At 46.3% G+C, this 25809-nt stretch overlaps 1 protein-coding gene across 4 annotated transcripts in view; it reads left to right on the top strand.

Moving 5' to 3' along the window:
* Positions 1-1397: 1397 nt before the first annotated feature.
* The window catches only part of PARP11 (poly(ADP-ribose) polymerase family member 11), a 34361-nt gene continuing 9949 nt past the window's right edge, over positions 1398-25809 (top strand). Inside the window, exons 1-5 of one of the 4 annotated variants that reach the window (XM_074357250.1) lie at positions 3297-3517; positions 19984-20109; positions 20942-21062; positions 23463-23538; positions 25666-25738. In XM_074357250.1, coding sequence (XP_074213351.1) covers positions 3500-3517; positions 19984-20109; positions 20942-21062; positions 23463-23538; positions 25666-25738 — 414 coding nt within the window. In that variant the 5' untranslated portion in view covers positions 3297-3499. Of the gene's footprint in view, positions 3518-19979; positions 20110-20562; positions 20825-20941; positions 21063-23462; positions 23539-25665; positions 25739-25809 lie in introns of those variants that run through there. The other 3 variants (XR_012503907.1, XR_012503906.1, XM_074357251.1) reach the window with 3 other exon arrangements.

Raw genomic sequence — 25809 nt, 5'->3', positions numbered from 1 at the left:
CCCTCCCCTCTCCTTTCCCCTGGGGCATGTCCTCCCTCCTCCCTTGGCATTCAGAGAGCTGCCATCACTCAGGATCCCTGGGCTGGGTTTAGCATCTGGCTTAAGACATCTCCGCCCAGAACCCACGTAGAAAACGTGAAGGATAAAGGAAAATGTTTTCTGTTTGTCTGGCTTTCCTGAGAAAACTAGTGTCCATGGTCAGTATGCATAATTTTTTTAAAACACTTTGTATGCTAAAGTCATTAGCTATCAGTTTGTGACCCCAGAAATAAATGTTAATCGAAGGTCCCTCCCCATACTAGCTCAACAGTGGCCATAAGCCCAGAATAGTAAGAGAAAATCACTACTGAAGTGCTCACAACTATTCTCAGTTTATGAAATGTGTTCTCTTCATACGACTTCGGGACGCAGCAGTCATTTTAACAACGCATCCACCTGCTGTACATCCCGGTCAGCTGCGTTCTCTCCGACTTGCTCTCTGGCCACCAGCCCAGGCGACCCCAGGTCTTCAGGGAAATGAAGTACAGCTCCAACCCCACCACACGCAGAGGCCTGGTCCTAGTCTTCCCAGTTAAACTAGGTTTGTGAAAAAGCATCTCCACCTTTGAGGAAGAGCTAATTCCTAAATTATTTACATTGCTGCTGTCCGCTTTGCAAAACTTGTTCAAGACAATCACAAAAAAACACCTGTAGCAACAGACCAATTTCACCAATATAAATGTATTTCATTCCTAAATAAGAGATTAATAAATTGAACCCAGCGGTTTATTCAAGGAAAAATGAATATATGGCTAAGCAGAGTTTATTTCAAGAAGGTAAGTATGAGCTGAACATTAGGAAATCTATTGGTATAGTTCATTATATTAAGGAGTCAGAGTAGACGTGAATATAGTACCAGAGCTCAGCAGTTGATAAAACTTAACATCCTTTCCCAAATAAAAGCATGTAGTAAATCAGGAATATAAAGAAAGTTCTTTATTTTTTTTTTAATTTTTTAACATTTTTTATTGATTTATAATCATTTTACAATGTTACGTCAAATTCCAGTGTAGAGCACAATTTTTCAGTTATACATGAATATACATATATTCATTGCCACATTTTTTTCTGTGAGCTCCCACAAGATCTTGTATATATTTCCCTGTGCTATACAGTACAATCTTGTTTATCTATTCTACATTTTGAAATCTCAGTCTATCCCTTCCCACCCCCCGCCCCCTTGGCAATCACAAGTTTGTATTCTATGTCTATGAGTCTGTTTCTGTTTTGTATTTCTGTTTTGTTTGTTTGTTTTAGATTCCCCATATGAGCGATCTCATATGGTATTTTGAAAGAAAGTTCTTTAAAGATGATAGTGTACTTAAGGAATAGCTAACACCGACTAGGGCAAATACTTGTCATACCACATTAAAGACTGAATGCCTGTTATCTTGTCCTGTATTCAAAACTTTTCTGAAGTTTTGGCCAATGCACCAGGAAGAGTGAACATTGCTTTATCTGTAGATGATACAACTGTCGAAATAAAAATTCAGAGAGATCAGTTGACAAGCTATTAAAACAAGTAAGACACTTTCACAGTGTGGTAGGATTCAAGACAAATACATAAAAACCTATGGTTTTTCCAACTTACAGCAATGAAAAATATCTCACCCACATAACAACAAAATCTATGCAACATCTGAGAACAAATTAACAAGACACGTGTAAATCTCTATGGGGAAAAGAAGCTTTAATGTATTTAAAAGATAAGAGACCTCAGTACATGAAGAGGTGTTTTCCTGAACAGGAGGACCCATGACTGTGAAATTTTTGGAAAGTAGGGAATTAGGAGAGGACTTGCTTCATGAGAAAGCAGATATATTACTCACATAGAGAAAAAACTATAATAATTGTAACAGTGTAGCACAGCATGGAATGAATAAGCAGATGGTTAATACAACAATGAGAATATATATATAGTGATTAATTTAGTTTACGATTAATGGTGTTACTTCAAAGTAGTGGGGAAAGAACAGATTATTCAATAAGTGAGGCTAGGGTAACCGGTTAACCATTTGGCAAAAATTAAATTTACAAAAAGGTGAAGTGAAGGTCCCTATCCCAATTCATTTATCAGAATAAATTAGAGATTTCAAAATTACACACTATTCTTGAGTGTAGTTTGGCAATATGTATCAAAATTTGAAATTTCCATCATCTCTTCTTGAACAATTCCATTTCTAAGAACTAATTTCAAGGTTAATGAACAAACTTACAGATGCCTGTATGGAAGTGCCTGTTGCTACATTTTTTGGAATAGTGAAAAACTGAAAAGTACTTAAATATCTGTCACAAGGCATTATCTCAGATGCCTATGTGAGTAACATACATCAAAGCTCTGGAATGCTCGGAGTCTACTTTAAAATGGTGAAACAGATTTCCCATATGTTTTGGAATGAAGGATATCCACATCATAGTAAGTGAAAAAAAAAATCAAGCTCTAAATCTGTAGGTACGCTTTGATCAAATAAAAAATATATTTATTTTTAATGTTTGGAGGTATAGGGGAGCTCAGGTGGATCTTAACATGTCTGTTTTCACACTTCCTATAGGCAGATGCTCCTTCTTTGCCTGTAAGATTCCTCCTCTCTTGCAGACTCTCTTTACTCAGGGAACTTCCTTAGGACTACATCCTTGAGATCTCAGCTTAAATGTCTTGGGGGTGGGGGAACGTATGGGGGCAGGCAGGCAGCCTGTGCTAGGCAAGCGCGCTCTCAAAGAGCCCTGTACCTGCCGTGCTACCCAGAAGCCACACTGCACCTTTTCATTTACTTACTTTACTTACTTCTTACTTTTTTCTCTGAACTCTAAGCTCCATGGGGACTGCACATGGGTCAGTCCTGTTCGTTCCGGAGCCTCCCTAGCACCGCGTTTGGCGAATGACCCTCGCTCACTGCCAAGCGCTGCGCGAGGCGTCGCCAGGGACCGGCCCACACCCTTCGACACCATTATCACCTCCGTTCTGAACGCAAGGACCCGGGCCACTCTGGAAGCCTGGCCCACAGGAGACTACTTCCCACCCCTGTCTGCCTCTGGGCACCACACTCACTATACGGTGACCAGTAAATACGGGAGGAAGGACGGCCAGCAAGGGTCGAGCATCCCTGCGAGCGGAGGGAGCGTGGCCGCGGGGAAACAGCCCTGGGCGCCCTTTAACCTCCACTCCCACCCGGACCCTCGCAAGCCCCTCCCACTCCGCGCCGAGCCCGGAAGGGAACGTGGGGGCGGGGCGAGCTTCCGGGGGCGGGGCGGAGCTGGCGCTGATTGGCCGGCTTCGGCCGGAAGTCGGGAGTTGGGGGTCCGAAGACGCCGGCTTGTGACAGGGAGGGGGAGAAGGAGGCCTGTGTGGAGATTGCGCCTCGGTGCCTTGACCTCCTGGGACCCTCAGGAAAAACCCAGCATCCTGGCCCCGCGGCCAGCCCCTTCCCCCAGGCTCTCTCCGCTCGATTTCGCCACCGTTATGTGGGAAGCGAATCCGGTGAGTAGCCGGGCGGGACGGGGCGGACCGATGGGCGGGGTTGACGGGAGAGGGCGGGAGGGGTTCCCGGGAATTGCTCCCCCTCGGCTGGCGAGGCCGGCTGTTGAGTTCCGGGGGCGCAAAGACCCCGGGCCTCCCGAGCAGAGACGGCGGCTCGGCGGGGTCCCGGCGCCGAGTGGCTGTCCTGTCCCGGTGATTGATTCTGACTTGCTGTGGTTTCTCCGCCCTCGTCCCCCCCACCGTCTCTCTAAACTTTGCATTTCGCTTTCTGGCTGTTCCTGGGCTTCGAACCTATCCTCGTCCTTGGCCTTAGGTGTACCTGCCAGCTTCCCCCACCCCCAGTCTAAAGCGAGGGGCTCAGAGGGACCGTCAGGGCTCCTTTTCCCTTCTTGGGGGACAGCCATTGAAAACGTAGGGGTGCCGAGCGTGTGTTCCAAGCCTCTAGACGGTGAAGTTCTGAGGTTTTTTCCAGTGGACAGAACTGATGAGCTGGAGCGTTTCCGCTACAGGTCCTGTGTCTCCCTCTGGCATTTGCATTGTGTCTGCGTGTGTTTTTGTTTAGTTAGCTTTTATACGTTCATTTATGTAATATGCAGCCTTGGGAGAATGGAATCCGCTTGCCAGGAGTGTTCCATTAGTCAGTCTCCTGTTAGAGGTGCGGTACCCTAGTAACGGGGCAAAGATACACTATTTACGCCTTCGAGGGGACTGGAAAAATGGCAGAATCACGTATCCGCAAATCGTTGAACTTCTTTTTTTCCTTTCCTAGAACATATTTCCAGAAAAGTTAGAGATTTTATCAGTAAATTCCCTTATGTTTTTAAGTTTTTATCCAGTACAAACTAGTTTGTTGGTCTGGACTTTCCGTTTCTATCCCAGGCCGTCATACAACTGTGATCATCATCTAAGAACCTTTTTTTTTTTTTAAGTGCATTTACAAAGCCCTTTAATTTAAGGCCACATCAAAGGAAAGCACTTACTGGTATTTGATTTTAGTAAGAATAATTTCAAATTGTGAGAATGTGCTCCCTGCTTATGTATTCAGTTTGACTGTCAACAGTCTTTATTCTATATTATTATGTAGGTATGTGTGTGTGTGTGTGTGTGTGTGTGTGTGTGTTGTTTTTATTGGCAGTCCTTCTCTGCCTGATTTCTCCGTAATAATAATTTTTCCTCAGTCATCCAAGTACATGTCTCGCCTAAAGCCACATGTTTTAAATTCTTCACTACGTTACAAGCTCCATGTAGGCAGAGATTTTTGTCTGTTTCTTTTACTCTGGTATCCTCAAATTAGAGAGCAGGGCCTGGCATATAGTAAGCGCTCAGTAAATATCCCTTGAATTAACAGAGGGGATTGCATCAGGACTAGGAAGAGGCTTTTGCTCCCATGAGTCAGTCTCCCTCCTCCACCATATAAATCAGGATTTGCTGTTGGATCACTTGTATGGCTGTGAGGATTATAAAGGTATTAATGAATATCTCCCATATTTGGTTTGTTATAGCATTATCTCCTTCCTTTGGAAGGAATGTTCAGTTTTCTCTGAAATCACCCCAGTGATTTCGCTTGATTTCAGTAGAGCAGGCTGACTTTGTTAACAGTGGTGAGCTTTCCACCTATAATCCTGAAATTTTCTTTTGACCCTTTTCATGCTGCACTGCTAGGTCTTAGTGCTGCTGTGTTTTCTTACTGATACTGTTTGTCTTCCTCTGAGTATATAAATGCTGTCCATAAGGGCAGTTTCCGTCTTTAAAAATACAATCCACATTCTGCAAATGAGTTTCCTCTTGTAATTTCTTAGTTTCTTTTAATAGAAGAGGCATCTGGATGGTATGTCCAGCTGTACTCATGGAATAAAAATTAATTTTAATGTTTGCCTAAGCCAAACATATCTGGGAGGCTTTAAAAAAAAAAACCACAATGCATCTGAAAGATAAATACAGATGACTTTTGTATTACCCATCAATTTCAATTACTGTTTACCATTCCTTTCCATTGAATGATATAATAAATTCTACTTTGTGGAGGAAGGCCATAGCAAACTGCTTTAAAATGGAAGCCTGCTGCCTAGCTTCGCCCTGTAATTTTTTTTTGGTAGCATCTATGACCTTGATTTGCCACCTGTGGTCTGCAGATATACCCCCTACTGCAAACATGCCTTCTGCGTGATACTGTATTCCACTTGCAAGTGTTTTGAGGAAATAATGCGCTGACTCTGGCCATGGTAATACCCAGAAACCCCTTACATGTGGAAAGTCTCCGTGTCACAGTTTGAATGTGGAAAATCACTGCTGAATTTGCAACATTTTCTTGGGTGCAAAGAACCTAAAACACCATCACCAAGGAGCTATAAATAAGCTTTATCTCAGGACACAATTTTATTGTATTTTTCAAGGCAGTCATGAGGTCAGTGATGCTTCTCCTCCAGCCTTTCACTTTCACTGACCAGACACCAGGGGGTGAGCTTGAGCCTCCCCCACCCCGAGGCAGACAGACTGACCGAGCAGCAGACGCTGGGCTCTGGTGTGAACCGGCCTCCTGGCCGTTCTCATCCGCCTGGGGGAGTGGCCCTGACTGACGTCTCCAGTTTAGGAGAAGGGCAAGATCTGTAGACAGGAGCTGGAGGGGACGCCATCGGTGCCTTGACCCTGCGCACCCTGACGTGGTCCTGCCTTTCTCTGTCTCTGCCGCTGTCTTATCCTTCTTTACTGGAGTTAAGAGTGAGTACACCAGTATTACAGCTTCTCTCTGATGAGCGAAAATGAAAAATGACAAACATCTGTAAAAGTAACAAATCATCTATTGCAGTAATAAACTCTTACCTTATAGAGAGTGATGAACTCTCCCCAGATTCCTTTTCTCTTATTGACTCATGTGGTCAGAACAGTCTGCTGGGTTAGCCAAGGGAGGAGGGAACGACGCTCCTGAGACCGCGCAGGTGGGTGAGCCGCAGAGCTACCCTAGGCCCGTGTCCCCCCCGTGTCCTCGCTGCCTCCATCCTGCCGCTCGGTGGGAGCCGTGATGACGCTGCTGCCTCCGTGCCGGGCTCCACCTGCTGGGCCAGCGTTTTCTCTCTTACTTTATGTTCACAGCTGCTCGCGGACTCCCTTGGCGCTGCGGTTCTCTCCTTTCTCTGTCCCGCCTCTTGAGGGACCAGTCCCACACGTTTTGTCATTCCTGCCCGTCCCTCAGCCCCAGCCCTGCGTCCGCTCCAGCACCTGACTTGCCGGGAGGCCACCAAGAACTGCGGAGCCACCACACACAGCGCCACTGGGCCACCCCCAGTCTCTTCTGTCTTTCTGCAGCATTCATGCCGTGAGAGGTGTTTTCCCGCAGGCTCTTTCTTTGGATCTCCTGGGGCTGTGCTCCTTGGCTTCCTTCTCCTTCCTGTGACTTATCCCTGAATCATAGTTTTGACCTGGCTGCGCTGCCTCCTTCTGCGCCTGAAGTCGCCTCCCGCAACCAGTTTGTCCTCTCAGCACGTCCTTTCTGGGTGGGCCCCGAGGCTGCAGCTCTCTGGGTGACAGCTGTGCCTCCCCAGTGCCCATCTTCAGTCCCGGTCCCTTTTCTGAGCTGGGGGACGGGCAGCTCTGCTGGTCGTCCCTCCAGGAGTTAGTGTCTCCCCCAGACATCAAGTCACCATCTCACTCAGTCAGTCAGCAAATACTGAACAAGCACCAACTGCCTATAAAACACCGCTCTAGACACTGGAGGGGCGGTGAACACGGACCTCAAGGGCCTGGAGATCAAGTTTGGGTGGAGAAGGTGTTGCCAGAGGGTGTCTGGGGGACCAGGAGGGTTTATTGACGTAAGTTACACTTGAGCTAGGTGTTGGAGTTACACAAGGGGTCTTATGGAAAGGTCAGGGGAAGCAAAATGACCAGAGCCCAGGGAAGTGAGAGAGAACAGCCAGCGTGGCTTGGGTGGAGGATGAAGTGGAGAACGTGCACGTCTGATGGTCGTCCCTGCGAGGACCTCGTCCATCCGAGGCCGAGGCCAGAGGGCTGTCGGCGGGGTGGGGTGGCCGCCGACCCCTGCGGGGCCTCTCGTCTGAGCGGGTGGTGTATGTTACAGTCATACCCCCAGGTGGGAGGAGGGCAGCGGCAGGGTGTGCTCCTGGCAGTGAAAGTTCTAGAGAACGTAGTGTCTATGGAGATGTGTTCCCGGAGCAGCATGCGCTCGGGGGTTCGTGACCGACGGCCTGGCCCTCCTGGCCTCCTCTGTAACCGCGCTGGTCGTGGGCTTAGCTGAGCTCAGAGAGGAGCGTGGCGGGCCGGTTCCTAGCAGCTGGGGCGGGGCCGCGTGGAGGCCCCCAGCACCTCGGTGACGTGGGGACCGATAAATTGGTTGTCCTCTTTTTTAGCGATGGCACTAAGCCTCAAAGTGTGGCATGCTTTCTGAATGAGGACACAGCCAGGTTCTAAACCCAGAACTTTCTGATTCCAGGACATGCACTCCTTCCAATCTCACTTAGGATACAGGATTTAAAGTGAGTGGGAAAGAGCCTGTGGGAAGAGTCGCAGGGAGTCGGCACTCACGGAGGGACTCCTGAGCTGCATTTTTGCCACACCAGCGCCCGTGTGTTCAGAACTTTTCCAGTAATGCAGCCTGTGAGCAGGAGGACAGAAATCATGTGGCCTTCCAGGGCTGGCATGGTGGTCACAGCAAGGCTAAGGAGTGAGGCTAAGAGCTTTCAGGATCGGGGAGAAACCAGAGTTGGGACCAGACTGGAGATGGGTGTTTGTGGTAAAGGTCTGAAGTGGGAGCGAGGCGTTGTTCCGAGCGTGGCCCCCGGCCTGGGGCTCAGGCAGCACGCCCAGGGCCTTGGCTTACGCAGCTCCTCTCCTAGAGCTAGACCTGCTTGGGAAAGACTGTCTGATGCCCTGGTTTATTTATTCAGCACCAGCTGTAAGCCAGTCAGTTCTAAGTCCCCGGGCTTACAGTGGTGAGCAGAACCGAATAGGCCCCAGCACTCATGGGTTTGCAGCCCGGTGCAGGGAGGCAGATAGTGAGCCAGTAATCGCACAGTAACGTTGAACTGCAACTGTAGTAAAACGCTCTGCAAGGAGAAGAGGACAATAAAATGTGTAACAGGAGGAGCTGGCTCTGGGCGGGGAGGTCAAGTCAGGCCATCCGGCGAGAGTTACTTTCACAGAGATCTGAAGGGCTGAACCAGAGTTAGCCAGATAAAGGTTGGGAGGGAGGCGAGGAGGGCTGTTGAGACAGCAGAAATTGCACGAGCAAAGGCCCTGAGGCAGAGAGGAGCTTGAGAGAGAAGCCGAGTGTGGCTGGAACACGGTGAACCAGGAGTCGGGGCCAGTAGGTAAGTAGGAATAGGCCATGCGTGGCTTTGTGGCACTTTTTTAGGATTTGAACTTTGTTCTTGGACGAGTTAGGGCCATCAAAGGGTTTTACATAGGAAGTGACATGAACATATCTGTGTTTTGAAAAAGATCATTCTGGCTGCTGTGTGGAAAATGAGTTGTGTACTAGAGGGTGTGCTAGGCAAGGTAGCGGCCTCCCAGAGATACCCAAGTCTTTGTCACCGGAAACTGCGGGGTGTTAGGTTACACAGCAAAGAGGAATTAAGATAGCTAATCGGCTGACAGATGGCAGGGAGAATATCTTGGATGATCCAGGTGGGCCCAATACAAACACAAACACAAGAGTCCTTAAAAGTATAAGATGAAGACAGAGGTGAGTCGAGGGATGTGTGGCCATGGAAGACTAGTCGATGAGGCACAGCGGTGCTGGCTTCAGAGATGAAGTAAGGGAGCTGCAAAGCAAGGAGCGCAGGTGGCTTTTAGAAGCTGGAAAAGCCAAGGAAGCAGGTTCCCCCGGGACGGCCGCCGGAAGGGGTCAAGCCCGCCTTGATTTTAGCCCAGTGAGTCACGCGTCAGACCAGCGGGGCTGTGCAGTTGTAGGTTGTGTTGTTGTAAGCCACAGCGTTGGTGGCCATTTGCTTCAGCAGCAATTGAAAACTTATACTGAAGGGCATCAGAAAGGCCATTGGAAGACCCCGAGGAAGCTCTAGTGTCGTCCAGGGTAGAGGGAAGGTGATCTGGACTGAGTGGGGAGAGAGAGGAGTGGGCCAGCCCCGGCTGCACTGGGAGTGATGGAGGCCGAGTTTCTGGCACAGGCGGCTGGGAAGAGGAGAGTCTTTTCTGAGATGGGGAGACTGGAAAACAGTGAGACATGGAGGGGGCCAGGAGTTTGGTGGGGCCTGTTACAGGTTGAGGGTGCCTGTGAGACATTCCCGTAATGAGTCACAGAGGCAGTCAGATAAGGGAGTCGAGCTCAGAGAAGGCTGGGCTAGAAATTGCAGTTCTGTTCTCAGCCTAAATAGATAGATGGCTGTTAAATTCATCAAAGTCAGTCAGATCCCTGGGACAGTGTTTCTCAAATTTTCATCACCCATGCAGATCACCGGCTTTAAACAATAATGCAGTATTTTTTAAATGATTAATGTTTTTATTGTTTAAAAAGATATTATTTTTGCAGCCTCTTACAAAGTACATTTCTAACTTGATAGATAGCTTGAGATGTGGGTTAGACCCAGACACTTTGATCTTTTACCCTCTATTTCTGGTAAATCAGGAAATCCCACAGTGTTACAGATTGTCAAGATTTGCAGCTAGTGTTCGCTGGCCCCGTCAGAGGTTTTGGAATACCGGACTGAGAAATTATGGGGAGACTGTTCCTAGTGCTCTGTCAGATGCCACACTGATAGGTGTAAAATATTAAATAATTGTAGGGGTGGATGTTTTAAGCAGCCTGAATGTTTGGAAGATGGGAGCAAATGGATACTCTGATTACTTCAGCATCTGGAAAGTATCTGTTCATGTTTGCTGTAACGCTGGCTGTATTCTGTCTATATCCACAGTAGTGAGTCAGTCTCACCCTCTGATGAGCGGAGAACCATCAGATTCGGGGAAGGACTCACCCCCTAGCAGCTGAGCCATTCGCAGCATAGTGTGGTGACTGAGAAGCCTGGTATCTTATTCTCAGCGTTAAAAATTTGGGTATTTTGGTCTTAAAGGAGTAGGTTCAGGTTAATTTAAGATGCTGAATTTATTTCAGCTATATACTTCTGGAAATCGAGAATGACTCGGTATTTTCAGCACCGTGAAGAAATGTTTTTAGCTCGTCCCTCCTTTCAGAAGCTCTTGTCAGCCCTCTTGACCTCGCAGCCGGTAGACTCGAGTGGGCAGAGTAACGTCGCCAGCACCGCCGCTTCTCTCCTCAGCGTCTGGGAGGACACACTCTGAGTCATCAGGACTTGCTGGTGTTCAGTTCTCACTGTTTCCTCCAACACTCAGTTACAATCAGGAGGCACATTGTGTGTTCTTTTTGTAACTTAATTAATTAATTAATTAATTATTGAAGTGCAGTCCCTTAACAGCGTGCCAGTTTCTGGTGTCCAGCGCACGTCCCGGTCATGTACATACGTACATGTGTTCGCAGGAGGCGCACTGTTGACTTCACGCTGTCCCACATGTTTAGACATCTTTTGGGAACCCAGCATCACCTTTTCCTCTCTTTTCACCCTCTGTCCGAGCTCACAGAAGTATCATTGCCTGAATGAAAACCACCTTCCCTTGAACACGGGCCTTCACTGATAAAGGGAACGCAACGTCGAGCACCCCTGCCGCGTTGCGCACTGGCTGTACTCCCCGAGAGCTGGTCAGCATTTTCTCACAAGCAGTTTGTTCAGTTTTAAAACTAAATAAACATCAAGACACTCAAATAGTAATAATCACTCTTCCATATCATGTGTCACTGATAAGCTGTGACTTCCAACAGAGGCATTCAATAAAAGGGTATTGTCAGTAGCTTGTTTTTTGACTCAGTGGTTAAACTGGGCACTAAATTCGGATGGACAGCTTCTCAGCAATATCAAGACTTCTGGCTGTGTTAGCTGGAGAACGCCTCGCAGCCTTGGTCTCTCCTCTGTCCTTGTCAACAAAGCCAGTTGATGTGGAGCTTTGAAAATTATGTGACAGTTGCTTTGATTTTACATCATCGTATTTGCTGAACACTCACTGATATGAACTGATTAATACAGACTGAACGTAATGAGATACTACAGTGAGTTGGTGACTTAAAAAAAGAATTTTTGTGAAAATTGTTATTAATATTATATTTCAGCTTTGCAAACTATATGTGAACAGATTTCTTTCATAATTTTTTCCCCTGAAAATGCCTGTGAACCACTTCCTAATTCTTGAGGACCAGGTTTTGATGGTGTTGAGAAAGACAAAAAGGGGCTAAGGCTGAGCCCCAGGAGCCCTAAGAGTTACAGGCTGAGTAGAAGTCAAAGTGCAAAGGATTGAGAATTTGTGGCCAAAGGCTAAGATGATCTGGAGGATGTGATTTCATGGAAACCAAGAAAAGAGTAATTCAGGACAGAGGGTAACCTGAAATGTTACTGAGAGGTCAAATTAGATAGGAACTGATAAAAGTGCTAGGATTTAGTAATGTGAAGCTCATTGGAGATCCTGGCAAGTGCCTGTGCCTGTGTGTGTGTGTGTGTGTGTGTGTGTGTGTGAGAGAGAGAGAGAGAGAGAGAGAGAAAGTGAGAGAGAGAGGGTGGTGGGAGATGCTGTGCCAGAAGCTAGAAAGGCTCAATTAGAGTGGGTTTTAGAGTGTGTGAAAAGGCACCAAAAGAGATAAAGTGGAACCCTAAAAGTACTCAATCCAAAAGAAGATAGAAAATGACAAGGGGAACAAAGAACAGATGGGACAAATAGAAAGCAGATAGCAAGATGATAAACTTAAACCTAACCATATCAATAATCATACCAAAGTAAATGCTCTCCACACCCCAGTTAGAAGGCAGATTGCAGATACTATCTACTATATATAAAGTAGATAAACAAGAGTTTCTACTATGTAGCATAGGGAACTATATTCAATATCTTGTAGTAAACTATAATGAAAAAGAATATGAAAAGGAACACATGTATGTTCATGTATGACTGAAACGTTATGCTGTACACCAGAAACTGACACAGCATTGCAAAGTGACTATAGTTCAATAATAAAAAAAAGAAGGCAGATTGTCAGAGTGGATGACAAGACCCAACTGTAAGTAACTTGCCTACAAGTAACACACTTTGAATTTAAGGACACAAATAGGGTAAAACGAAATGGAAAGAGAGATACAGTGCTAACACTAGACAAGAGAAAGCTTGAGTGGTATATTAATATTAATGTAGATTTCACAAATAATGATATTATTCATGATAAAGAGTATCATTTCCTGATGATAAAGAAGTGAGTTAATCAGTAACAATCCTAAATACTTATACACCTAATAACAGATCTTCAAGATACTTGAAGCAAAACTAACAGAGCTGTAAGGAGAGGTGGATGATCCCGTCGGAATTATCTGTTAGGTGGGGACTGTAATGCTCCTCTCTCAGTAATGGACTGAGTGAGTAGACAGAAGTGAGCCAGGCATAGAAGACTTGAACAACATTGTTACCCAGCTTGACCTAATTGGTATTTGTAGCCCATTATACCCAACAGCAGCTGAATACACATTTTTTTCAACTACACAGAGAAAATTTAACAAGATAGACCATATTTTGGGCCATAAAAGAAGTCTCAGTACATTTAAAAAAATTCCAATTATATAAAGTATGCTATCTGATTAAAATGGAATTAAAGTAAAATTCAATTAGATCTGTAAAATCCTCAAGTATTGGTAAATAAATAGCACACTTGAAAATAACTCATTGGTTGAAGAAATAAAAAGGGGAAATAGAAAGTATGAAAACATTAAATTTGTGGTATGCTGCTAAACCAGTACTTAGGGGGAAATTTATAGCTGTACTGATGCTTATGTCAGAAAAGAACAAATGTCACAAATCAATGACCGCAGCTTCCTCCTTAAGAAAAGAGAAAAAGAAGAGTGAATTAAACTCAAGCAGGTGCAAAGAAACTTCAGAGTGAAAATCACTAAAATGAAAACAACAGAGAAAATCAATGAATCCAAAAGAAAAAATAAGAAGAGAATACAAATTACCAGTCTTGAGAATGAAGGAGAGAACATCACGATGTATTCTACAAGCATTAAAGAATCACAGGAGAAAGAGAATGTTATGAAAAACTTAATGTCAATCAGTACGGCAGCTGCGATGACATGGACACGTTCTCTGTAAGACAAACTACCACAGCTCCCTCAAGAAGAAACAAACAACATGGACAGCCCAATAGCTACCAAAGAACTTAAATGTGTGGAATTTCCACAAAGAAAACCCTAGGCTCAGTGGTTTCACTGGTGAATTCTAACAAACAGTGAAGGAAGAAATAATACCAATTCTGCACAAACTTTTAGAAAATTGAAGAGAAGGTAATACTTCACAACTCATTCTATGAAGCTGTCATTACCCCGATACCAAAAACAGGCAAAGACATTATCAGATAACTACAGACCTGTATTAGTAATGAACATAGATGAAAAATTCTATAAACAAAATTTTAGCAAATCAAACCTAACAATATATCAGAAGGTTAATGCATCATTACCAAATGGTGTTTATCCCCACAATGCAAGGTTGGTTTCATATTTGAACAGCAGTCAGTATAGCTCATCATACAAACAAACTAAAATGAAAAACCGTATGATTATTTCAATGCATGCAGAAAAAACGCTGGACAGAATCCAGTATCTATTCCTGATAAAAACTCTGAGCAACCTGGGACTACAGGAGAGCTTTCTCAGCCTGATGAAGGGTGAGGAGAAAAGGCTTAACTCAGCAGGCCTGGGTTACTCAGACCCTGCACATTCTCAAGAAAGGCCTATTTCCATGACGACCCTTTGTCCAGCTCCAGAGAACTGAACTCTTGGAGTTATTTGTCGAATGAGTGTATTTGCATGCCCGAGGTCTTCAGCCATGCTCTACCAGTTTGCCCAGATAGTTTATACTAGCAGTGTGACTTATGGTGGGTTCTTGCCTTCCCTCTGGAGGTCTGGGACTTTGGCAACGAGGTCATTCACACAGGCACTGTATGTTTACATGACCAACTCCCAATAAAAATCCTGGATACCTGTGCTCAGGTGACCATCCCTGGTTGGCAGCACTGTACTTGTCACACATGGTTGCTGGGCAAATTCAGTGTATCCTGTGTGACTCCACTGGGAGCAGACACTTAGGAGCTTGGATGTGGTTTTCTCTGGGCTTCATCCCACCTGCTTTTCCGTCTGTATACATATATGTATATGTATTTATTTTACTCTGTGTACGTTTACTGTAATAAACTGTAACCATGCATAGAACAACTTCTGTGTCCTGTGAGTTCTTCTCTTGTGAGCCTGATGGTGATCTTGGGGACCCCTGACACAAGGGACATCTGTAGAATACCTCTATCTAATATCCAACTTAATAGTAAAAGACTGCATGCTTTCCCACTAAGATCAGGAACAAGGATTTGGTGCCCGTTCTTTATTCAGCATGGTACTGGAGATTATAACCAGTGCAATACGGCAAGAAAAAGAAAGAGCAAAAAAGAAGCATGTGCTAGAAGGAAGAAGGCAAGCTATGTTTATGTTTACATATGATGCCTATGTGGAGAATCTGATGGAATGTCCAAAAATCTAGAACTAGTGAGTAAGGCTGCTGGATACAGGAACCATACCCCCAATCAGTGTATCTCTGTACACTGGCAACACTCAATCAGAAATTGACATTTAAAATGCAGTTTCACTTACAATAGCCTGAAAAATATGAAATACTCGGTCGTGAATCTTGCATAAATGATATGCAGGATCTATACACTGAAAACTACAAAACATCACTGAAGACAGTGAAAGCATACCCAAATGAGTCACGAGATACACCTCGATCATGGGTTGGAATACTCAATATTGTTAATGGCAGTTCTTCCAATAGATCACTCTTCAACCCCAATCAAAACTGAAAGGACCTAGACTAGCCGAAGCCGTGCTGGGAAAGGAGGACAAATTTTGGAGTGCTAACACGACCTGATTTAATGAGTCAGTATGAAACCACAGTACTCAAGGCAGTGTGGTATGGCTATCAAGGTAGAGAAAATGGCACAGAACAGAGGGTCCAAAATAGGCCCACAGACATATAGACAACTGACTTTTTATACAAGTCAGAATCAGTGGAGAAAGGACAGTCGTGGGTCAGGCCGTGCTTGGTCAGAGGTTATGTTTAAGCCCCTTGTGTCAGTGGGGCTCCCACCCGGCATTGATGGATCCGTATGCAGCCTTGGGAGTGTAGTCGCGTCTGCCGCGTGACCTCTGACCGCTCCTGGGTGCATGCAGTGGATGCAGCAGGAGCTCGTCAGCATCAGCCTTCCCGACGCCCACGGCTGACGGTCAGCCCAGGAGGGCTCTTCCCGGCTGCCCCAGATTCCCTGTGTCCCAGCTTCAGGCCCATTTCCCGTTTTTTTGACAGTGCTGTTAGCACGAGGTTCTCTCCTCTCTGTTCCACGTAGTCCCCTCTGGCAGAGAGATGGGCCTTTGTCCTTAGGGCGTGCCTTTCCGCTGTGTCACTGCACCTGGAGCTGGAGGTGGGAGCCCACTCCTCCTAGAGTGACACCCCACTCTGAGGTGGGCACTGGTTGGTGGGGGGCGGCCCGTGGTCTTGCTGACTTACTCCGCCTGCCGTGAGACCGCTACCCTTATTGCAGACGGGGTGGTAGCAACCAGGGCCCCACATGCAGGGCCGGCTGGGCCTGGACTAGGGCTTCCACCAAACGCGTGGGGACCGGTGAGGGGAAAGGAGACAGGCCCCTGTGCTGCCTGCCCAGAAGAGACCTGCTGCGCCCCTGGGCAGCCTGCGCCGTCCAGCGTGGACCTGGCCCCAGACCGGGAGCTGGAGGGAAAGGGAGCCCGTGGCCCTGTCTGCACACGCCCGAGGTGGAGCCCTGGGGCACACCTGGCCGAGGCAGGCTCGTGGAGCAGGTCTGGGCTCAGTTGCCAGACTCTTGCCTGTTCCGAGATTTAGTAGATTTTCTTGAATACTATTTCTCCATTTGCCGTATGCTCTTAGGACGATTTTCAGAAACTCTGAATGTTGTCGTTTTAAGTAACGTTCACCAGTTAAAATGTAGTTTTGCTGGGGAGAGGGCCCGCTGCACCTTCTGTGTCATTCCAGAAGTTCCACCCTGTTTTTAAACTTTTGCTGTCAGGTTTTGGACCTTTTTCCTATAAGAGACAAGGAAGTTTTCATTACCAACTATAATTTCCTCAAGGTGTTATGCTTATACTAAATTATATTTAAAATAAGATTTTAAAACATTATATTTTAAATATAAAATAGATAAAATGTATATTTAATATAGTTTTAAACATAAAACTTTATAAAAATATAAAAAATAAATCACATTTTGTTTATTTTAGTAAACTCATCAGAAAGGGTTTAACCAATTGGAAAGGTGGCATTATTTTTCTCCTATAGATCAGGATTTTGACTTTAAACTCATTTTCCACCTGGCCTTTCAAGCTGATGCTCCCAGGCTCTGTAAATACTCCCACTGGAGGAGCTAGCAGTGTCGACATGTGGCACCAGCATACTCACCAAACTTGAAACTTTACAGAAAGCCTGTCCACTTCTCACCAGCTGTTTTCCTCCACAGCCTGATGTACAGTCGGTGTCACTGTCAGCCAGTTAAAAACTGGAAAATCAAGGCAGAGGACGGCGTACTGGCCGATCTGATTTATTCAGCTGACTCACATCCATCGCCGCCTCAGGACGGACAGCTGGCGCACGCTCCTTTTCTCCCTGTGTGAATGTCCTACCCTCATTACTACTATGGTTACAGTATTTTAAAGTTTTTCATTTGAGCACGACTGAACTCTTTGAGCCTGATTATACAGAAGAGCCACTCCTGTGGAGGATGAACTTGTGGAAAACCATCAGTGAGTCTTACGAGCTGAGTCTCTGAAAAAGAAGTAGCATCTGTGGAGCAGAGCAGTCACTTTGGCCCCGAGGCCAGAGGGACCACTGCCGGACGGGAGGAGGGGGCGGTGGGGCCGGCAGCTCAGGGAGGCCGCGGGCGATTCTGTAATCTCTCTGAGCCGCCAGCTGTGATGCTGCACAGCATCATTGATTTTCTCTGCTCTTCTTCCTCCCCAACATTAACTGAAGGGTAATGACTTCTGTACTGTAGCTTGTGGAGGAAAAAGCAGTGTAAACTGATGAGGAATTCTGTACAATTTGAGGGGCTTCAGGAGCGCTCGGCGCAGTGCTGCCTGTGTGTCCTGCTGCCCCTCTGAACGCGGATGAATGTGAGGCGAGCCTGTCCTGGGCCCAGAGCTGGGTGTGACAGGGCGTCCTGGATGGCCTCGGTGAGACACTCCCACGTGTGACCCACCTGGGTCACAGCGTGGCCGAGGGGCCAGTGTGACGCAGCCGAGCGCGCGTGTTGCTGTGTGTATGCTGTGTTAAGGCTGCTTTCCTATTTCCCGTTTCCTTTTCTACTAAAGATAGAACCCAGAAGCCAAATATTTATCTTAACCGTTTCCTTCAAATGCATCCTTCCAAAATTTTCTGGCTGTTTTCAGCAGAAAAGCTCTAACTAGGTCCCTCTTGCTCTCTTGGTCTCTCACAGTAAAATGGGCAAACTGTGCGAACAGTAAGTAAGAGAAGGGAGAACAGGGCCCGCGAGGAGTTAACTGCACAGCTGATCTGAGACTTTAAGTCACTGGCTTTGTTATTTGGTTAAAATACACAAGGCAAACGCGGAATTAAATCTGCAGCTCTTGCTCCAAGGGGGTCCTGGTTTCCATTTCTCAGCATCCAGTTCGCTTTAAGACATGAAGGAAAAATCCAGAACATCATCCTGAAGCATTCCTTAGAGAGAGTTTTCAGACACGAATACAGAGTAACCCCACTTCGCTGAGCTCAGGCACTGCGTGGGCCTTCCTGCAACACCAAGTAGCATCGCTAGCAGCAGCCCTGCGAGGAGGGAGCCTTCCGCCTGCACTTTGCCAAGAGGAAACTGTGGCCCAGACAAGGCGACAGAGACATCCCAGGTCACAGTGCTCCTGGAAATGGATGGGCACTTTGAATGATCAAATTTAAAACAAATATTTTCCAAATTACCCAAGGAGCACATATTCTTTGTAAAAAAAGGGAAAGTCAAAGATGCAGGAAATAAAATTTTTAACAAATCACCAGTAATTATGTGTGTTTGTATGTGTGCGTGCGCACACGCACACGTGCGTGCGCACACACACAGTCTGAAAGACGCACAGTAAGTGATCAGCATCGGGTAACCCTGAGGAAGGAAGACATTATCAGGAGTGAAAGTGATGATCAAAACAGTCTTTAGCTTTATCTCGAACGTTCTGATTTTCTGCAAGGAGAATATTTTCATTTATTAATTTGTGCACATTTAAATTATTAATTTTTAAAAAACCCTTGAAGAATGAGGACAGAAAGCCACATCCCAGATAAAGTTTCATCTTCCTTGACTCACCTCTTTGCCCCTTTTCTTATGACGTCCTCTTCATTGCAATCTCTACCCAAGAATGTTTAAAACTTTTCAAAAATAATGTGCACATGAGTCACTTGATAGAAACAAGATGATGAAGTCATTGACAAGGAAGTCTGAGGCCGGGTTCCGTGGTACCTGAGTGCACAGCCTGGATCCAGACCGCCTGGCCCGGAGGCCTGGCTTCGTCATTGTGTGCCCTCTCTGCGCCCGGGTTTCCTTATTTGTAAATTTGGGATATCGACAGCGCGCGTCTTCTAGCGTGGTTGCGAGGCCCAGGTGAGTTGTCACGCGTACATTTCTGAGGAGCGCACTTGGCACACAGTAGGAGCCATCTAAGGGTGCCAGTTACCATTATTATGCTAACATTCAGGGAAAGCTGTGATAAATGTTTGTGTATCCATCCAGACCTTCTCTGTGCGTACGTGCACATCCACACACCTACGTGTACGTATACAGACGCACACAAACAATTACGTGGGTAAGCGTAGATGTATTTTTTTATTAAAATTGGATCATCCTATTTCTATTTATTGTAACCTTCTTTGTACTGAACACTGTATATTATAAATGTCTTTCCATGCCATTAAATGAAATAATGAATATTTAAAACAAGTCAGCTGTATTGGGTGTTAACTAGTTGAGAGCCTGGATCCTTTTGTCCAAATACCTGAACATTCGATAAGACAGGAATTTCTTGGCCCTGTACTGCGAACCCCGAGTGCTTATAGGTGCTGACAGAGCTTATGTAAGTGGCTGAGCGGGCACTGATATATGCTGCTGACGTGTCTAACTGTCCGGCTTTTCTGTTAAGCAGCGATATTCAGCATTTTTAAATGCTTGTCTTCAGATCCTGTGTGCAAGGTGGAATGCTGCTTTTAAACATCACGTGGGAAGGACACATGGAATGCTGTTCTTGCTAAGAGTGAAAATGATGTTTGAGAAGCACATGGCTTCTTAAAGAAACTGTCTCTTCCCTGTCTCTTTGGCATTTCAGGAGATGTTCCACAAAGAAGAGCTCTTTTCCAAAACAGTCGACAGCGAGGTGGATGAGATGGACACGTCAGACACCCAGTGGGGCTGGTTCTACCTGGCGGAGTGTGGGAAGTGGCACATGTTCCAGGTACCCCTTCCCTCGCGGCTGGCAGGAGGGACCTGGACTCACCGCGGTATCATCCTGCCCGTGTAAGGAAGGCGCACAGGCGGCACCTGAAGGAAATCAGACCTTCAGGAGATCAGATAGCATGAGCAAAAGAAAGATTAGAAATTCTCTTGGTCCTGCCCTCTTTTCCTTCCCCAGGCTTTCACAATATTTATTTTGAGGAGATGGTGTGTGTTCACTGTGTGTACAGAGAGCTGCACAGCCTGGGCACGTGTGGGCAGGTCCAGGCCCGGTCTGGCGGACACACAGTGGAAGGGAAGATGGCCCATGTTAGACGCATCCGTGCGCCTGGCACTAGGTTAGGGGTTGCACACGTGTTTTCTCCTCTGTCCTGACAGCAACCTGAAAGCAGATGTTGACCCTCGGCCTTACACAGGCAGTGAAACTCAGAACAGTTCTGTCATTTGTCCGCAGTCACACAGCCAGTTCACGGTTATGCTGCGAGGTGCACCTGCACGCCAAGCTTGTGGTCTTTTTAGACTTACAAGGCTGCTCAAAGAAGACGCGGTCTGAGCCACTTAGGAAGTGTAATGTTTGCCGTAATTCGGAAAAATGCTCATAACTTGGAAAAAGCCCTTCTAACCAGTTGTTGACGTTTCTTTGCCGGAAATCCTTAAGCCGTTTCCAACATGCCGTCTTAGCTGGGGTGCTCCCTGTGTATTTGGAACTAGAGCAGGTGACTAGTAAGCTTCCTTTGTCCCCTCTGTTCTGTCTCTGTGCCCACAGCACCATGCTGTGGCCAAGCCATTAATGTGAACAGCTGGTAAATGAAACTTTCTGGTTTGTCTTAAAGCCGGATACCAACATTCAGTGTTCAGTTAGCAGTGAAGATATCGAAAAAAGCTTCAAAACAAACCCTTGTGGCTCCATTTCTTTTACTACTTCCAAATTCAGCTACAGGATAGACTTTGCAGGTATGTCTTTTTCCCTAATAGTTGTGTGTTCTTAGTATATTGATGTGGTAAAATCTGCCTTTCTGAAGGTCAGGGTTAGTTGATTTATTTATAAACAGTAAAGTAAGTCCTTTTTGTAAAATACCGCTGCAGAAGTTCAGGCTTTACAATCTTTTTGAGTAACGTTGCCTTTGTAAAGGTGTATTTACATGCTTGCAGTTACTGATGTGTGTGGAGACTGTCATGTATTTTGGGTTCATGTAATGCTTCTCATATGAGGAACACAAAACACCTATAAACTCTTTTACTCATCGTCATCTTTTTTTAAGGATCAATCAGACAGGTTCAGTGACAAAAGTCATACGTAGCTAGTTTAGTTTTAAGACTGAAGTTGAGCTGAATGGCCCACCCCTTGGAGTCTTTGCCAGGAAGCCGCGATGGGCGTTACCTTCTGCTGCTTTCTGGTCTCAGTGGCTCTTCCCTGGCAGCTGATCTGGAAATCAGCCCCACTTGGATTTCATCCCCTGTATGTGGGCGTGTCTTTAGGGCTCCCACGAAAACCTGTTGGAGTCACCCCTTCAGTTTCAAGCTGCCAGCCACAGCTGTTTTCTGCTTCAAGGCAAACAAGACCTGGATGGGGGGGCTTTCTTAATAAAGTGCATTTGGGGTGCCTCATGGCCCGACCCTCCAGGTGTTCTGCCCCAGTTCCTGTGGGCGGAGTCGTGGCGACAGCTGGTGCTGCGCTGCGGGGGGGGGGGGGCAGGGAAGCCGAGGGTGGTCCTTGGGTGCACCGAGGCCCAGAAGCGGTGGAGGGGGTAGTCCAGTAAAGGTGATGCAGCCGGACCTCTCATGATTGTCGTCTCCCAGAGCTGTTTTTTTTTTTTAATTCAAGAGTTAAAGCCATTAGATTCTTACTCCTAACTATAACATTTTTATGACATTAGGCAGATAGGCTGCCTTTAAGGAGCCCTGACGTTTGTCTTTCTGCCGCAGTCTAGACGGACGGTGTTGGCAGACACTTTACTCTTGTGTGCAAGTCCCAGTTCTGCTGAGAGGGGGCTAATTAGGGTTCTTCACTGATTCCCGCTTAGAGCAGGTCCGGAGGGATTGAACCGGGGCCTCGTGGGTGCTGAGCATGTGCTCCACCACTTGAGCTGTACCCTCCCCCCACAAGTCCCAGTTTTGAAGCAACACTGAGACATAGTGGTACACAGACCTCAGGCGTCGTGCAGAGGGTAAGTCTGTCAAAGCATTTGGGAGGTAGCCCAGCACACCACATATTTCTGAAAGAGTGTTTTCTAGCAAACTGTATTTTTGGAAGCTTTCTCTCAGATGGTGCAGTTTATTAAAAAAAAAAACCTTTATCAAAGCATAGAAGTCACATATGACAGCTCTCAGTCCCCACCCCTCACTGTAACGATGCTGTTTCAGCAGCGTCAGTGTTCGCGTTTCCCATGTTGCGTTTGCAAAACGAGCCCCATCCGTTCTGCCATGAGCCAACCCAGTTTCCCTTCATAAAAATGGTAAAAGTAAACTTGAAATGAGGTGGTACAAGGAGGCACCACAGGCTTCACTCCTCGTGCCGGGACCACCTTGCTTTTCCCTGCGCAGTGCTCACGCCAGCACACGGAGCCTAGGGGGACACGGAAAAAGCAGGGCACACCTGGAGCAGCGTTTGCCTGGGCGGGGAGCCCCTTTATTGGGGGTGTTAGGATGCCAGTTTGACAAGATAGACTGGCTAGGCTCTCGTAGGAAGACTTAGCGCCTAACTCTGTGGGGATGAAGAAGCGGGTGTGATGGGTGTCACCACCGCTGAGGGACAGATAGAAGAAGACAATGATGCCTGCAGTGAGTTCATCCTTTTATCACCAGCATCTCTTCTGTAAGTACACCTTGAGTCTAGCCAGGTTTTCTGTTTAGGTGTACACTTTAAAGAAAAGGCAAGAAAGTTAAAAATTCTTGAAACTGAATTGTGCACATTTCACCATGGTAATGTATCTTTTTTTTTTTTTATCATTTCCAAAATCTTTGTGGAGAAATCAAAGTGCACTTCTCACTTAAGAAACTGACCAGGAGATTCAGTACTGTAATTTCTTCCTCCTTCTGGCACTCTAAATTTTCTTAGGTTGAGAACGTTCCTATTTCCCTGTCAGTTTAGCCTAAGTATGAGGCGGAAAGGGCAGACCCTGCGTCCGAGCAGCGTCCGAGGTTAGCATCCTCGTGTGTGAGCTCAGATGAAGCCGCGAACCTGCTTTGCTGACCAGCGTGTCCGCTGAAGCAGCCCGAGTGCCCTGGGCATGGCCGCTCCTCCCAAAGCCCCGCGGTCCCAGATCATCACGCCGTGTGGCCACAGATCTTCGTGACAGCTGACAGCACAATGTGTTTCTGTGACTTCTCTAACATCTTTGTCTCCGTGTGCAGAAATGAAGCAGACGAATCTCACCTCTGGAAAACAGCGTCTAATAAAAAGAGCTCCCTTTTCCATCAGTGCTTTCAGGTATTGTGGAGAGCCTGGCGTGGGAAGAGCGGGCTTTGTCTCCTCTCCTCTGCCTTGATAGCTGACGGGGGGGCGGAGAGGCGGAAAGGGTTTGGTAGGTTATTTAATAACCTTCATGTTGATCTGGTCTCTCCCGAGCTCACGTCAGCTAGTGAACGAGCAATGTTGCTACCTTCTGCTGGCGTCTCCTTGCCTGCTGTCCTTCTTGCTTCCCTTTATAGAGTTACGCTTTTTAATTTAGAACACTTGCATGTCTGGTCTATGCTCTAAATCCTTCAAATAACCTACTGAGGTAAGTTTGAATAGGAAAGACTCTCCCAGAACCATCCAGTTTTTTGAACCATACATTTTAGGTAATTATCCACTTTGTGTTCACCTCGACCAAACCCCAGGGGGCAACCCCTGGACGTAATTTCAGATCTGTAGTGACTGAAGGGACCTGGGGCGACGGGGAAGTGGGGGGCAGCAGCCACACCTGCTGCTTCCTGGGTCGGGGCGGCACGTTCTCCTCCTTCCCTGTCCTGCTGTCTGTAGCCAGAAAAGACCGCCATAGATGTCCCGAGAGAATACCTATTCATTATTCATATGAATGGAATTGAAGGGGAAATCTTAGAGCAAGTCTCCTATTTTCTGGAATGATTTCCTCAAGCAAGTATTGAAATTCTTCCTGTTCAAAGAATTTTAAGTGAAACAGAAAAAAAAATTGCTAGCCTGTAAATTGTAGGAGAGACCCGTTTGCTCCTTCCAAGGAGATACTCTGAAAGGATTAAAGAAAGAAATGTTTAATGTTTCTGTCAGTTTGTTTCTCGAGACTTTTGGCTTATGTTTTAGGATCATGATTTCAAAGATATTTGAATACTTATGTAATGAATGTCCTAATACTTCCATGGAAGGTGGAGAATGTTATTTCCTTACCAGCTTCATCATATCTCATTCTTAAGTATGAGGAATTTAATCAAGAAATTATTTATCTTCAAAGAACATGTGATCTGGAAGGAAGATGAGACCTGGTGATGGACGGGTCGCTCTAAGTGTCTGTCACTGCGTCTGGTACCCTGTGGTGGGAGAGGAGGCACACGATGGGGCCAGATGCTCTGCTCTCACGTAGACTGTATGAGCCATAGAAAAAGACAGGGAGGGGAGAGAATGAGCCAGAATGGAGGGCACAGAGCAGGACAGTAAAGGACGAAGAACAGTTAGGACACAGAAGCCTGGTGAAGAGGAAGAGGTGCTGATCTAGAAATGTCTGCTTGTGTAGTGCAGGGCTACGGTGAGCATTTATGACATGCAAAGGGAGCAGTGCATTTCCTGCTGGCAAAGAATTCACAGTTAACTAGGGCTGCAAACACTTAAACAGACAGACGAAAACCTTTTCCATAGCTAAAAGATACTTCAGGCAAAGTGAAAAACAAAGACCAAAACCCTGGGAAACTGTTGTTCCCCAGTACCACATTCTAAGCACTCAGCTCTGTCGTGTACGAAGTACTTTTAGGAATCTCCAAATAGAAGACCAGCAATCCCTCAGAAAAATGAGCAAAGATCGTTGTCTTTTTCCGTGTTCACATCCAGTGGCTTAAACATGGTGGACAGTTTTCAAAAGCTCGACTGTCTGCTGCGCCAAGTGAGCTAATGTGGACCGCGGGCGTCGTGGGCAGTGAAGAGAGGAAGCTGCAGGTTTGAGTTCCATCCTGAAGGACATTGGATGTGTGGCTGTGAAAACTGGGTGTAATTTAGTAGGCAGTTTTAATCTGTTAAAGAGGGTTTTTTTTTATCAAGAATTTGATTTTCTTCTTGGATTTTCCTTTTCTTTACCTAAAATCTTCCTACAGTTAAAAGACATTCTGGAAAATTCAGGGGAAAACAAAAAACAGAATTAAACAACAGCTTTTGAAATTTTAATGTTATTTAGGACCAGATGTTTCCCATCAGGTTTCTCAGTTCAGTACCTAAAGTTGCACATGAGTAGGCATTCAGGAACTATTTGAAAAGAGAGAAACCAAGGACTGCACCTAACTGCATTTGTCACGGTGCCTCAGCATGAAAATTCAGCTTGGGAGGAAACGTGTAAGTCACTGATTGTGACTGTCATCAGCTTCTAATGCTTCGTTTTGTCTTTTCCACGTACAGTTACATCTGTGAGAACGAGGCCATCCCCATGCCCGCGCACTGGGAGAACGTGAACACCGAGGTCCCCTACCAGGTGAGCGCTGCCCTGACCCACGGGAGGCGGGGGGGCCTGCAAAGGGCCCCATAAAACCACGCTGCAAACTT

This window comes from Camelus bactrianus, chromosome 34, assembly GCF_048773025.1.
Source record: "Camelus bactrianus isolate YW-2024 breed Bactrian camel chromosome 34, ASM4877302v1, whole genome shotgun sequence".
In the NCBI taxonomy this organism is placed as follows: Eukaryota; Metazoa; Chordata; class Mammalia; order Artiodactyla; family Camelidae; genus Camelus; species Camelus bactrianus.
The sequence above is the reverse complement of the archived record's forward strand: the minus strand, read 5'-3'. Positions and strand labels throughout refer to the sequence as shown.